Source organism: Anopheles aquasalis, chromosome 3, assembly GCF_943734665.1.
Source record: "Anopheles aquasalis chromosome 3, idAnoAquaMG_Q_19, whole genome shotgun sequence".
Classification (NCBI taxonomy): domain Eukaryota; kingdom Metazoa; phylum Arthropoda; class Insecta; order Diptera; family Culicidae; genus Anopheles; species Anopheles aquasalis.
This window is the reverse complement of record NC_064878.1, coordinates 4507131-4520000: the sequence shown is the minus strand read 5'-3', so window position 1 is coordinate 4520000 and position 12870 is coordinate 4507131. Positions and strand designations below refer to the sequence as shown.

At 50.7% G+C, this 12870-nt stretch overlaps 1 protein-coding gene across 8 annotated transcripts in view; it reads left to right on the top strand.

Moving 5' to 3' along the window:
• LOC126575709 (teneurin-m) overlaps nucleotides 1-11924 on the top strand; it is a 471232-nt gene extending 459308 nt beyond the window's left edge. For 7 of the 8 annotated variants that reach the window (XM_050236549.1, XM_050236548.1, XM_050236542.1 and 4 more), the window contains 5 exons: nucleotides 1-161; nucleotides 237-370; nucleotides 437-644; nucleotides 2952-2978; nucleotides 5374-11924. The exon at nucleotides 1-161 is cut by the window's left edge and continues 251 nt beyond it. In XM_050236549.1, coding sequence (XP_050092506.1) covers nucleotides 1-161; nucleotides 237-370; nucleotides 437-644; nucleotides 2952-2978; nucleotides 5374-11296 — 6453 coding nt within the window. In that variant the 3' untranslated portion in view covers nucleotides 11297-11924. The remainder of the gene's footprint in view (nucleotides 162-236; nucleotides 371-436; nucleotides 645-2951; nucleotides 2979-5373) is intronic. The other variant, XM_050236543.1, reaches the window with a different exon arrangement.
• Nucleotides 11925-12870: the final 946 nt, after the last annotated feature.

Below are 12870 nucleotides of genomic sequence, written 5' to 3'. Positions count from 1 at the left end.
GGTGAAACGTGTAGCTGCGATGCGGGTTGGGGTGGCGAATACTGCAACAACAAGCTGTGTGATCCGCGCTGTAACGAACATGGCCAGTGTAAGAACGGTACCTGCCTCTGTGTTACCGGTTGGAACGGAAAACACTGTACGCTGGAGGGTTGTCCTAGCGGGTAAGTATAACTGACCAGCTGAGAGAAATATGGCGGAAAGATGCCCTTTTCACGCACTTTTGTTTCGTTGTTTAGCTGTTCTCAACATGGTCAGTGTCACGTGAGTGCCGAGCTGATGTGGGAATGTCGTTGCTACGAAGGTTGGGATGGAGTGGACTGTTCGGTGCCGCTAGAGCAGAACTGTGGCGACAACAAGGACAATGATCGAGGTAAGTGCACTGCGGCTTTCTTAACGCAACAAGCGATGAGCTAACCGTGTGTCTTGTGTGCAACAGATGGTCTGGTTGATTGTGAGGATCCCGAGTGCTGCGGTAGCCACTCGTGCAAAACGAGTCAGCTGTGCGTCTCGGCACCGAAACCGATCGATGTGCTGCTGCGCAAGCAGCCACCGGCCATCACGGCTTCCTTCTTCGAGCGCATGAAGTTCCTGATCGACGAAGGTAGTCTACAGAACTACGCAAAACTGGAAACGTTCAACGAAAGGTAAGCCCTCGCATTCTATCTTATTTCTGTATGTCCAATGAGTTTTATGTTTCATGAACATTACTTTTTGTGTTTCGTTTTGCGTTTGCTTCTGGCCGTCAAACGGTGCTCAACTAATTCGATTAATTTGTACAACGAAGCTGTGGTTTTGCCTGTTGTTTAAATCCTTTTAAGAGCATCCTTTGAAATGCCGTTGCAAGCACAAACGCGTTTCTATATATATACATGAATATTCCGTTACGGTATAATTACTAAATAAATATATTATGTTGTGCCCCCGTCTATTTATACATCCTCCCGCTAATTGCCATTTGTTTTAATTTTCAATGTTCCGCATCAACCAACAAAAGAAGCAAAAAGAAAATGAGAGAGAAAAAAAGAAACGAAATCAAAAACAAAACAAACAAACCGCGCAAAACGAGCACGAAACAACGAATCCAACTCCCACCCCAATGATAATGATGAAATATAAGTGATGGTAGAAAAGTCGTATAATTAACATCAGCGAGAAGACTACAATGAACTCGGCTCTCGGCAGGAGCAGAATGGATGGCGCTCTCCCCATAAAATGGGAAAGCCATAAAGCTGACGAGAACGCGAACCGAAAGTTCAGGCGAGGTCCTTTCGATATAAAGAGAAAGGATCCCCATTGCCCATTCCCTGAAACTGATTTTAATGGAAATCCATTTCAAAATGGTCAGACAACAGCATCGAGCCATCAAGGGCTTCCCGGTTTTTGGATGTCTGACGAGAGAAGAGGTCCTTTTAAAGCACGGCGGCGGCAAACACATGTTCTCTTTCCAAAACAAATCGAATCGGTAATGGTGGCGCTAATTGTCTGCGCCTCGTAACAATGCAGCACACAAAGCTGCAATATTGAAGCGCTTTGGTTTTGGGTTTGGTGCCGGCAGCCGATGATTGCAGCACCATCCGTCATGGCGACGGAAACCACTTGTCAATTGTTGCGAAAACCTCTCCCCCGCACCGTCGCGATATTATGAGCTTCATTTTTGTCCATTTTGTGTGCGTATCCTGGTGATACAGGTGCGAGCGCTGTTCAGCGGGCGGACTGACACCGGGCGGTTGTGACTCCTGGTGGTTTCGAATTTCGTTTCCATTATGTATCGCAAATTAATACATTAAATATTAATCGCGATCGCACAGTGTGTGCGGCTGAGGGCACCTGGGAGGTGGGAGAGTCAATGGTTTTCGGGGTGTGCATGTGATGTCAGCCAATTGCGATTCTCCGAACCACCTACGCCACCCCCGTATCACGATGATACACCACGTGTGCCAGGTGCAAACTGAATGGCGGTGGCTGCTGCTCCACGCAGATAATCAATCCGACGCCAACTGCAGGTTATCGATGTGAACCCCGCCCCCGGAGTCCTTCTCATGGGGCACCCACATCGGTTGGAGGTTTTACCTGTGTCTGCATGCCCCACTCTGCCCCACCGCCCACAGTACGCCCAGTGGAGTGTTCTGTGCACAGAAATGCTGTGAAAAATTAATTCATACTCAATCGCTCGATGATGATTATAACACCATGCACTTAATGCGATAATATTTTAATTATTACCTAGCGTGGCCAGACTGAGGCCAGCTGACGTTTGTGTGCAGCAGCAGCACACCCGGGTCGGTGCGTAGCGGCTTTAAGCTACTGCACCTGGCTGGAGTGAAGCTGTTGCTGGTGTACCTACTACCTGGCTGTGGGATGCCTTTTGAAGTGCGGCTTTTTAAGCTGATAAGTAGATATCGTGCGACCCCGTGCACGATGGGGTTTGCATACCATTCCCGCTCCCGATGATGTGCAGAAGAGATGCTCTTTTTTGCAGCTGTGGAGTGCAGGCATATGATAATAAGAATCCTCTTGTCATTATTATGTGCCAAGCACAATTTTTTGCTCTCGAAAAAAGATGAATTCGAGCCATTGTTTTCGTAGTATCACCGGAAACTGAACTGAACTGAAGCTCCTCCCGTAATGTTGAACTAATCTCCACACTCAGAAGCACACTAACGTCCCAATCGCAGCACTACTACTAAGTCCCTTCCCCACAAAAACAAACAGTCTATTCTCTAACACATGCCCTCTAATAATTCCACTCGCGTTTTTGGCAAAAACGTTATCTAACGAGATTTTTCGATTTTTTGCTTTTCTCCTTCCATTTCTCTCGCTCTGATCTGATCTGATCTGTAACACCTAATCACTACGAAACTACTACTACTACTACCACCATCACTACTACTAATTTCACCATCTACTACTCTACTACCTCTACCTTTGGTACACGCTCGGTGAATGTGCAGCGTTTTTTGGAATCATTTTAATGCAAGGTAAGAGAGCGCTCGCGTCAAGCGAAAAGAGGAAGGGCTTGGTCGCTCTGTTTTAACTAACGCGTTGCTAATGTCGTCGGAAAGTCGAATGGTCGTACCACCACCACCACCACTACTAAAAGCCAAGCTAATAAATGCCTCCAAAAGAAAAACCTAACCACCCCTCAACAAAGCGAAACAGCCGTCTAAACCCCGCCACCCAGACACCACCTAACCTATTAGAGACCGATCTTAGTAAACAAGTAAAAACAGAAGAGAAGAAGGTAACAAGTTGCGGAATAGTATCTGTCCTCATCGTCCTCAGTAATCCTCCATCACCATTCCCGCCGCGCTCCTCTACCGCTCCTCTATACCTTAAACCGCGAAACGTCATCCTCCTTACGCTCTGTCACATCTTCTCTGTCCGCTTCCTAGCCTCGTAGACGGTTTTGTAGCCGCGATGCAACCTCACTTCCTGTAACCACCGCCCCATTTCCACCATTCCCAAGTTATTCTTTAGTTCTGTGTAACCGTGATACCGATTTATGTTCAGCTGCAAAGACAAACGATCGTTTGTTTTCGCTTCCTTCGTTTACATTTTTACGCAACCAGCCATGGTGCCAGCCATGGTGCCAGCCATGTTGCTTTAATTTCTAGAAAAAATAGAATGTTTTCCGTTGTTTGTTATTAGTTTTGGGTATGTTATCGATTATATGTTAATAGCGTGTGCTAATCACACGTTCGTATGTGTGTGTGTGTGTGTATGTCTGCGTGAATTGTATGTGTGTATATCTGTACAAAATGTTGATATCAATCAAATCTTTTAAAAGAGAACGTGCTTGGGTGCATATTTCGCGAATTAATCGCGATTATTTCGTGGTCCGGCCCTAGGGTCCTGCGGGTATTCGTGATTGAATTTTTCATTTCCGTTTTACGGAGTTATGGCGGATCTGTCAAACATGTTTCACATTTGGCGTATCGAGGTCAATTTACTTACATTTTTTTTTTGTATGCCACGCCTGCTGCCATTGTGTAAGCTCGCGCTGCCCAACGATGAGTTGCATGCGAAAGGAATTGAAGGAAACCAAATATTCGCATGGCGTGTCCAGCATGTTCTCTCCTGGGCATAGCTGCACTTCAGGAGATTCCTGATACCCCGTAACCCAATTTGATGTGTGACGCTGCGTGTGCGTACACCGGCGGCGTATGCATGTGTTTGAATAAAATATTATCAAAAGGCCATGGCGGTTGCAAGCGTGTGTTCCGGGGCCCTGGACCCCAAGCTGTCGCCGGTTGTTCATGTGGAAATTTTTAATGGCGTATAGAACCCACAACGATGTCCTGCGTAGCTGCATCGTTAGTGCTACTGTGGAAGGAAGAGGATGGGGAAATGGCTGAACAGAGATGTGTCCAGCTTCTCTACCTTCCCTCTGCTTTTCTCCTGTCCACTGTTGTATACTTGTTGTGGTGAGCCGGGCTTGGTTCATAACCAAAAATTTATCGCTGTGGTGCCCCCAACAACCACGAGACCAAAATCGGGACACCAGTGCCCACGGAAAACACACTTTCGTTCACGTGAATTGGGGTCACGCACATTTTCCTCTTTTTGTCCAGGGAGCCAGCGACTGAGAGGGGCTCCAAAGGAAGAGAGTGTTCCAGCGGTAACTTGATGCTGCCAGCTCCTGGGTATAACAACCGATACCGCCACTGTGTAGCTGTGGTTCGGAAAATGGGTTATGAAAATTGCTTTCACGGCCCACTCTCTCTCACACCTATTTCGGAGCGTAAATTGACGGGTCACCAGGAATGTTGAGCCGAGAATTATGATACCCTGGAGCCTGGAGCAGCATGTTCACGCTGGAAAATATATCTTTATCCAACCTACGCACGCAACGCATGGCCTCTACGATAAACATACACGTTCGCGGGGGGGCGATACTTTTTTCATTTTATCCTGTGTTGTACACTCTGTTGAGTAATGGACCGGTAGATAGTATCCATTTGTTTTTTTTTCCTTTCTTTTGACAATTCAATTATGAGTTCATTATTCGTTTTTCGAGAGGAAGGGAGGGCTTTATACAGCATTGTAGTCACGCTGCTACCAGTCAGACACTGGAGCTCTAATTGGATTACGTATCTGTTCTGCATGCACAGTACATCGTTTGATTTGGACCCCCAACAACCTCCTGTCACGAGCTCCGTCCCCCACAGAATACAGCTGTTTTGTCCTTTGTCGAAAAAAATCTAGGTTAAGCTATATAAGTGCACAGTTTATGGCCACACTTTGGGGCCAATTTTGTTGACGTACGACACCTCCATGGCGACATTAGCGCACGATAATAGACCGCTGCCACACTGCTGAGAGTCGTCCCTTGCGAAGCATTACTAACACTCTGTTTCTTTGCACATCTTGCAGCCGATCGGCGGTGATCCGTGGTCGAGTGGTGACCTCCCTGAACATGGGCCTGGTTGGTGTGCGCGTAAGCACCTCGACCCCACTGGAAGGCTTTACGCTGACGCGCGACGACGGTTGGTTCGATCTGATGGTGAATGGTGGTGGAGCGATCACGCTCCAGTTCGGCCGTTCACCGTTCCGTCCACAAACACGGATCGTGCAGGTACCCTGGAATGAAGTCGTCATCATCGATACGGTCATCATGTCAACTTCGGACGATAAATCGCATCACGGACCACCGCATACCTGCTTCTCGCACGATTACGATCTCATGAAGCCGGTTGTGCTCGCTACCTGGAAACACGGCTTCCAGGGTGCTTGTCCCGATCGTAGTGCGATCCTCGCGGAATCGCAGGTCATCCAGGAATCGTTGGCCATCCCCGGCACTGGGCTCAACCTCGTCTACCACAGCTCACGGGCTGCGGGCTATCTGTCGACGATCAAACTTCAACTTACGCCGGACACAATCCCGGCCACACTGAAGCTCATCTATCTGCGCATCACGATCGAGGGCATTCTGTTCGAACGCGTGTTTGAGGCCGATCCGGGAATCAAATTTACGTACCCCTGGAATCGACTCAACATCTATCGGCAGCGCGTGTATGGCATTACGACCGCCGTGGTCAAGGTGGGCTATCAGTACACCGATTGTAAGGAAACGATCTGGGACGTGCAGACGACGAAGCTAAGCGGACACGACATGAGCATCTCGGAGGTTGGCGGCTGGAATCTCGATATTCACCATCGGTACAACTTCCACGAGGGTATCCTGCAGAAGGGTGACGGTTCGAACATTTATCTGAAGCACAAACCACGTGTCATCCTTACCGCCATGGGCGATGGACATCAGCGACCGCTCGAGTGTGGTGATTGTAATGGTATCGCGACGAAGCAACGACTGTTGGCACCGGTTGCACTGGCTGCAGCCCCGGACGGTAGTCTGTACGTAGGGGATTTCAACTATATCCGCCGGATCATGATCGATGGTACGGTGAAAACGGTCGTGAAACTGAACGCTACACGCGTCTCCTATCGCTACCACATGGCCCTGAGCCCGCTCGATGGTTCCCTGTACGTGTCCGATCCGGAATCACATCAGATCATCAAGGTGCGCAACAAGGACGAGACGCACGATCCGGAACACAACTGGGAACCGGTGGTTGGCAGTGGTGAACGATGCCTACCCGGTGATGAGGCACACTGTGGTGACGGTGGTCTAGCGAGGGATGCCAAGCTCGCTTACCCGAAGGGTGTGGCGATCTCCTCCGACAATGTGCTGTACTTTGCCGATGGCACTAACATCCGGATGGTGGATCGTGACGGTGTGATCAGTACGCTCATCGGAAATCATATGCACAAATCCCACTGGAAGCCGGTACCGTGTGAGGGTACGCTGAAGATTGAAGAGATGCATCTACGGTGGCCAACGGAACTGACGATCAATCCACTGGACGATACGCTACACATCATCGACGATCACATGATCCTCCGGATGACTCCGGATGGGCGGGTGCGTGTTATCGCCGGACGTCCGATGCACTGTGCTACGACGAGTGCTGCCAGTGCAAGCACAACCGGCACTTCGGCTGCACTTTCAGCTTCCCTGAACTACGATACGGACCTAGCGATCCATGCGACGCTCGTGATGCCACAGAGTATCGCTTTCGCACCGTCGGGAGATTTGTACGTCGCGGAAAGTGACTCACAGCGCATCAACCGTATTCGTGTGATTGGTACGGATGGAAAGATCACTTCGTACGCTGGTGCTGAGTCGAAGTGTAACTGTCTGGAGCGTGGTTGCGATTGCTACGAGGCCGATCACTATCTGGCGATTAGTGCGAAGTTTAATACGATCTCTGCCATTACTGTAACACCGGATGGGCATGTGCATATCGCTGATCAGGCGAATTATCGCATCCGGTCCGTTATTTCGAGCCTACCGGAGGCGGGCACATCGAAGGAGTACGAAATCTATGCCCCGAACGCACAAGAGATCTACGTGTTTAACCGTTTCGGGCAGCACATTGCCACGAAGAACATCATGACCGGGGAAACGGTGTACAGCTTCCTGTACAATGTAAACACTTCGAACGGAAAGCTGAGCACGGTGACGGATGCGGCCGGTAACAAAGTGTTCCTGCTGCGCGACTACACCTCACAGGTGAACTCGATCGAGAACACCAAGGGACAAAAGTGTCGACTGCGTATGACTCGCATGAAGATGCTGCACGAGCTGAGCACACCGGACAACTACAACGTAACGTTCGAATACCACGGACCGACGGGGTTGCTGAAGACGAAACTCGACTCGACTGGCCGGTCGTACGTGTACAATTACGATGAGTTTGGTCGTCTTACGTCGGCCGTTACACCCACCGGCAAGGTGATTGATCTGACGTTCGATCTGAGTGTCCAGGGAGCGACGGTAAAGGTGACGGAAAACTCGCAGCGCGAAGTGTCGATGCTGATCCAGGGCACTTCGGTTGTGTCGAAGGTTGGCGAAGCGGCCACAAAGACGACAGTACAGCTCGATGGTGGTACTAGCAGTGTTTCCCCGTGGGGAAATACCGTTTCCGTTGAGTCCGTCCCGTATGTGCTGCTGGCGGAAGTTGATCCTCTGCTCGGTGAAAGCTACCCGGTACCATCGAAACAACGAACGGAGATTAATGGTGATTTGTCGAATCGGTTCGAGTGGCGTTACTTTATCCGCCACGTACCAGTGCGTGGTAAGAATGCTCGTACGCTGACCCAGGTTGGTCGAAAGCTGCGCGTCAACGGAGAGAATCTGCTAACGTTCGAGTACGAGAAGGATACCTCTTCGATCACGGTCTCGGTGGATGATAAGACGGAGCTGTTGAACGTAACGTACGATAAATCATCACGACCGATCGCTTACCGGCCCCAGTCGGGCGAGTATGCCGATGTCGATCTGGAGTACGATCGCTTCGGTCGACTAACGTCGTGGAAGTGGGGCAATCTAAAGGAAGAGTACACGTTCGATCGTGCTGGACGGTTGAACGAGATCAAGTACGGCGACGGTAGCTCGATCGTGTACGCGTTCAAGGACACGTTCAGTAGCCTTCCACTCAAGGTCACAACACCACGCCGTTCGGATTATCTGCTGCAGTACGATGATGCCGGTGCACTGCAATCGTTAACGACGCCCCGTGGACACATTCACGCATTTTCGCTACAAACTTCACTCGGATTCTTCAAGTATCAGTACTTCTCTCCGATCAATCGGCATCCGTTCGAGATTCTGTATAACGACGAGGGACAGATACTGGCCAAGATCCATCCGCACCAGAGTGGCAAGGTAGCGTTCGTGCACGATAATGCCGGTCGGTTGGAGACGATTCTGGCCGGCCTTTCATCAACGCAGTACACGTACCAGGAGAGTACGAGTTTGGTGAAGCAAGTGGAAGTGCTCGAGCCTGGATTTGAGTTGCGGCGCGAGTTCAAGTACCACGCGGGGCTTCTGAAGGACGAGAAGCTCAAGTTCGGTTCAAAGAGTGGTATGGCTTCGGCTCATTTCAAGTATCAGTACGATGGAAATGCACGGCTTAGCGGTATCGAGATGGACATCAGTGGAAAGGAGTTGCCGATAATGCGCTTCAAGTATGGGCCAGCGCAGGGTACGCTCGATGCGGTCAGTGATCTACGCATCACCCGGAACGCCTTCAATCGGACGGTGGTCCAGGACACGTCGAAGCAATTCTTTACCATCACGGACTTTGACGAGCATGGGCGAGTGAAGAGTGTGTTGATCAACATCAAATCGTTCGACGTGTACCGGCTGGAGCTGGATTACGATCTGCGCAATCGCATCAAGACACACAAGGTGATGGTGGGGCGAGTGACGTCCCTGGACAAGGTGAACTACAATGCGGACGGGCACGTGATGGAGGTGGTCGGTACGAATAGCTGGAAGTACGTGTACGACGAGAACGGTAACATCATCGGTATACTGGAGCAGGGCGATAAGACGAACCTGGGCTACGATACGGGCGATCGGGTGGTGCAGGTTGGTGACGTCGAGTTCAACAGCTACGATGCCCGTGGGTATGTGGTGCGTCGTGGTGAGCAAAAGTATCGCTACAACAACCGTGGCCAGCTGATACATGCGATGGAACGTGATCGTTTCCAGACGTGGTACTTCTACGATGATAGGGGCCGATTGGTGGCGTGCCATGATGAGAAGGGTAACGTAACGCAGTACTTCTACGCCAATCTGAACGAACCGGAACTGATCACTCACATCCACTACCCGAAAGTCGGCTCAACCGGTGGCCGTACCTCCCGACTGCTGTACGATGATCGTAACATGCTGATTGCGATTGAAACCGGTGATCAGCGGTACTACGTGGCGACGGATCAGAACGGTTCACCGATCGCACTGTTCGATGTGAACGGTGGCATCGTGAAGGAGATCCGTCGTACACCGTTCGGGAAGATTGTGAAGGACACCAATCCGGGACTGTTTGTGCCGATCGATTTCCATGGTGGGCTGCTGGATCCCAACACGCGGCTCGTGTACATGGAGAAACGGTTGTACGATACCGGCGTTGGCCAGTGGATGACTCCGGCCTGGGAACAGATGGCAACGGAGATGCGCCATCCGACGGATGTGTTCATCTATCGGTTCCACAACAACGATCCGATCAATCGCCGTGAATCGGTCGATGGTGGTGGTGGTGCTGGCCAGTACATGAACGATCTACGCTCCTGGTTGACCCTGTTCGGGTACGATGTGCGCAAGATGCAGGGTTCCCGGTACACGCGCGATATGATTTATCAACCGAAGGCGATGATCAAATCGCCACAGTTGGCGCCCGATTTTGGTGTCATGTCCGGGTTGCAGTGTATCGTCGAGAAGGTGGACGAAAAGTTTGCTGACTTTGGTTTCATTCCGAAACCGTTGCTGAAGATGGAGCTCAAGACGCGCAACTTGCTGCCACGGGTCGCTTACCGGCGCGGTGTGTTCGGTGAGGGTGTGCTGATCTCGCGCATCGATGGCCGAGCGTTGGTGAGCGTGGTCGATGGTTCGAACAGTGTCGTGCAGGACGTGGTATCGTCGGTGTTCAACAACTCGTACTTCCTCGATCTGCACTTTTCGATCCACGATCAGGATGTGTTTTACTTCGTGAAGGACAACATCATGAAGCTGCGCGACGATACGGAGGAACTGCGGCGGCTCGGTGGCATGTTTAACATCTCGACGCACGAAATCAACGATCATGGTGGGGCGAATGGAAAGGAACTGCGACTCCATGGGCCGGATGCGGTCGTGATCATCAAGTACGGGGTGGATCCGGAGCAGGAGCGTCACCGGATACTGAAGCACGCGCACAAGCGGGCCGTCGAGCGGGCCTGGGAGCTGGAGAAGCAACTGGTTGCCGCCGGTTTCCAGGGACGTGGCGATTGGACCGAGGAAGAGAAGGAAGAGCTAATCTCGCACGGTGACGTCGATGGGTGGATCGGTGTGGACATACACAGCATCCACAAGTACCCGCAGCTAGCAGACGATCCGGGTAACGTGGCGTTCCAGCGGGACTCGAAGCGTAAACGGCGAAAGAGCGGTGGTTCCTCGGGTGGCGGCGGCAGTGGTGCTAGCCACAAGACGAAGCGAGAGCATCGGCAACACGAAACCATCATCCTGCCACTGCCCCTGACGGCCTCGGTGGCACCTTCTGCCACGGTTGTGGCCTCTTCCTCCGTTCCGACATCCTCGATATCATCGCCAGTGACGGCGAGCGCTTCGATGTCTCCACCGGCGGCGGTTGTGGCCCCCATGACCGTGCCCGTGACAGTTGCCTCCAAAGCTGCTCCTCATGCTGCTGCTGCTGTACCAGTTCCAGTCACAGCGACGGCCACGACGACGTGAGCAGGAACAGGACCGCAACACCACCACGAGCAGCACCATCCCATCACACCATCCTACCGTTGATGGGGGCGGCAGAGTGTCTCTAGATATTGTGATATAAATAGGATTTATTTTTCTTCCGTGCGCGTTCGTACGCCTCTCACGCCCGGTTTCGTGTGATGAGGGGAGGGAATAATGAGGCGAGCGCTCCATTCCTGACGGGGTGACTCTCTAGAATGGGGATTACAAAGGACGCGAAGCAGAGATCGCAAGTAGAATCAAAATGAGCATGGTGAGCGTCAGAGGTCAGATCGGTTTGCGATCTGATACACCCACATACACACGCACACTCAGACACACATACATACACACAACTCCCTTCCTTTCACAATCTTCTCCAATCGGTGCTGCCGAACTGCTGCAGCACACAACGGCGATGGAGACGCCACACGCGGGGGAATAACTTCTCTCTCATTAATGGCGAATGGCATCCGTTGAATGTACGACCGTGCCATAGGAGAACACGTGTAATTAACATTTACGTTATACTTTTAATCATGCCTCTCTCTCTCGCTCTCTGTAACACCGTTTTCGACAAAGTATCTCTCCATCCTATTGGTTGGTGACTCTGACCCAATGCTCTCTATCTGTTTTTTTTTATTGCTTTTTTTATATTTATTGCCTCCGTTTCGTCGTTGGTGCGTAAGGATACCGACAGCAGCCGTGTGCCATAGTGTGCCGAGAGTGCGCGCGAGCATTTGATTCTGTGTTTAGAAGAGAGGGGAGGAGGTGGTCAGCGCCTGCTGTTGCGCTTGGAAAGGAGTAACGCTTTGTACAGGTACCCTTTTTTTAGACTATCTCGCTCGCAGCCAGTTTGTTTTCGGTGCTCGTCGATCGAAATGATTTGTCGTTGCGCATTAGCCCCTCAAAACCCGATCACCGATTGATCGGATAGCGGAGGAATCCGTATCGCAAGAAACCCACCAAATACCGAACTAATAGCTAATTTACTAGAATCACATCCACGAACACACACATACAAACATGCACGAAGAATAATAAGAAGACGACGGCACGCGGTACTCAAATGGTTGGAATCAGGGCAATCATCATACGGGCCTCCGGGAGGGTTTATCCGGGGTGTGTTTGCCTGTGCACTGGACACATATAACAGCATCAATACAACAGTAATCAATCGTAACATCACTCTCTCTCTCATACGCTGCCTGGTGAAAGGCAGAGAGAACAAAAGAGAAGCAAAATCAAACAGCCACATACCGAAACACAATAACCGCACACCGGCAACCCCATTTGACCCATTTCCTTGGCTTCTACAGGGTATTTGTAATAAAGTACGTGACGGAGAAAGAGAGAGAAACAGGAAACAAAACAATACAAGCAGCGCAGCACACGCCTGCTATCAATATAACTAACAGTAAGCAGATAACAAAAACAAAAGAATAATTCAATAGACAGTGGATGTGAAAGTGGGCGGGCGCTACGATACAAAAGGATCACACCAAACAAACATGCAAACAGTAAAGACAGTTCAACAGAAAAGGAGAAATCAATACCCCAAAAAAGTTGTGAAAGAA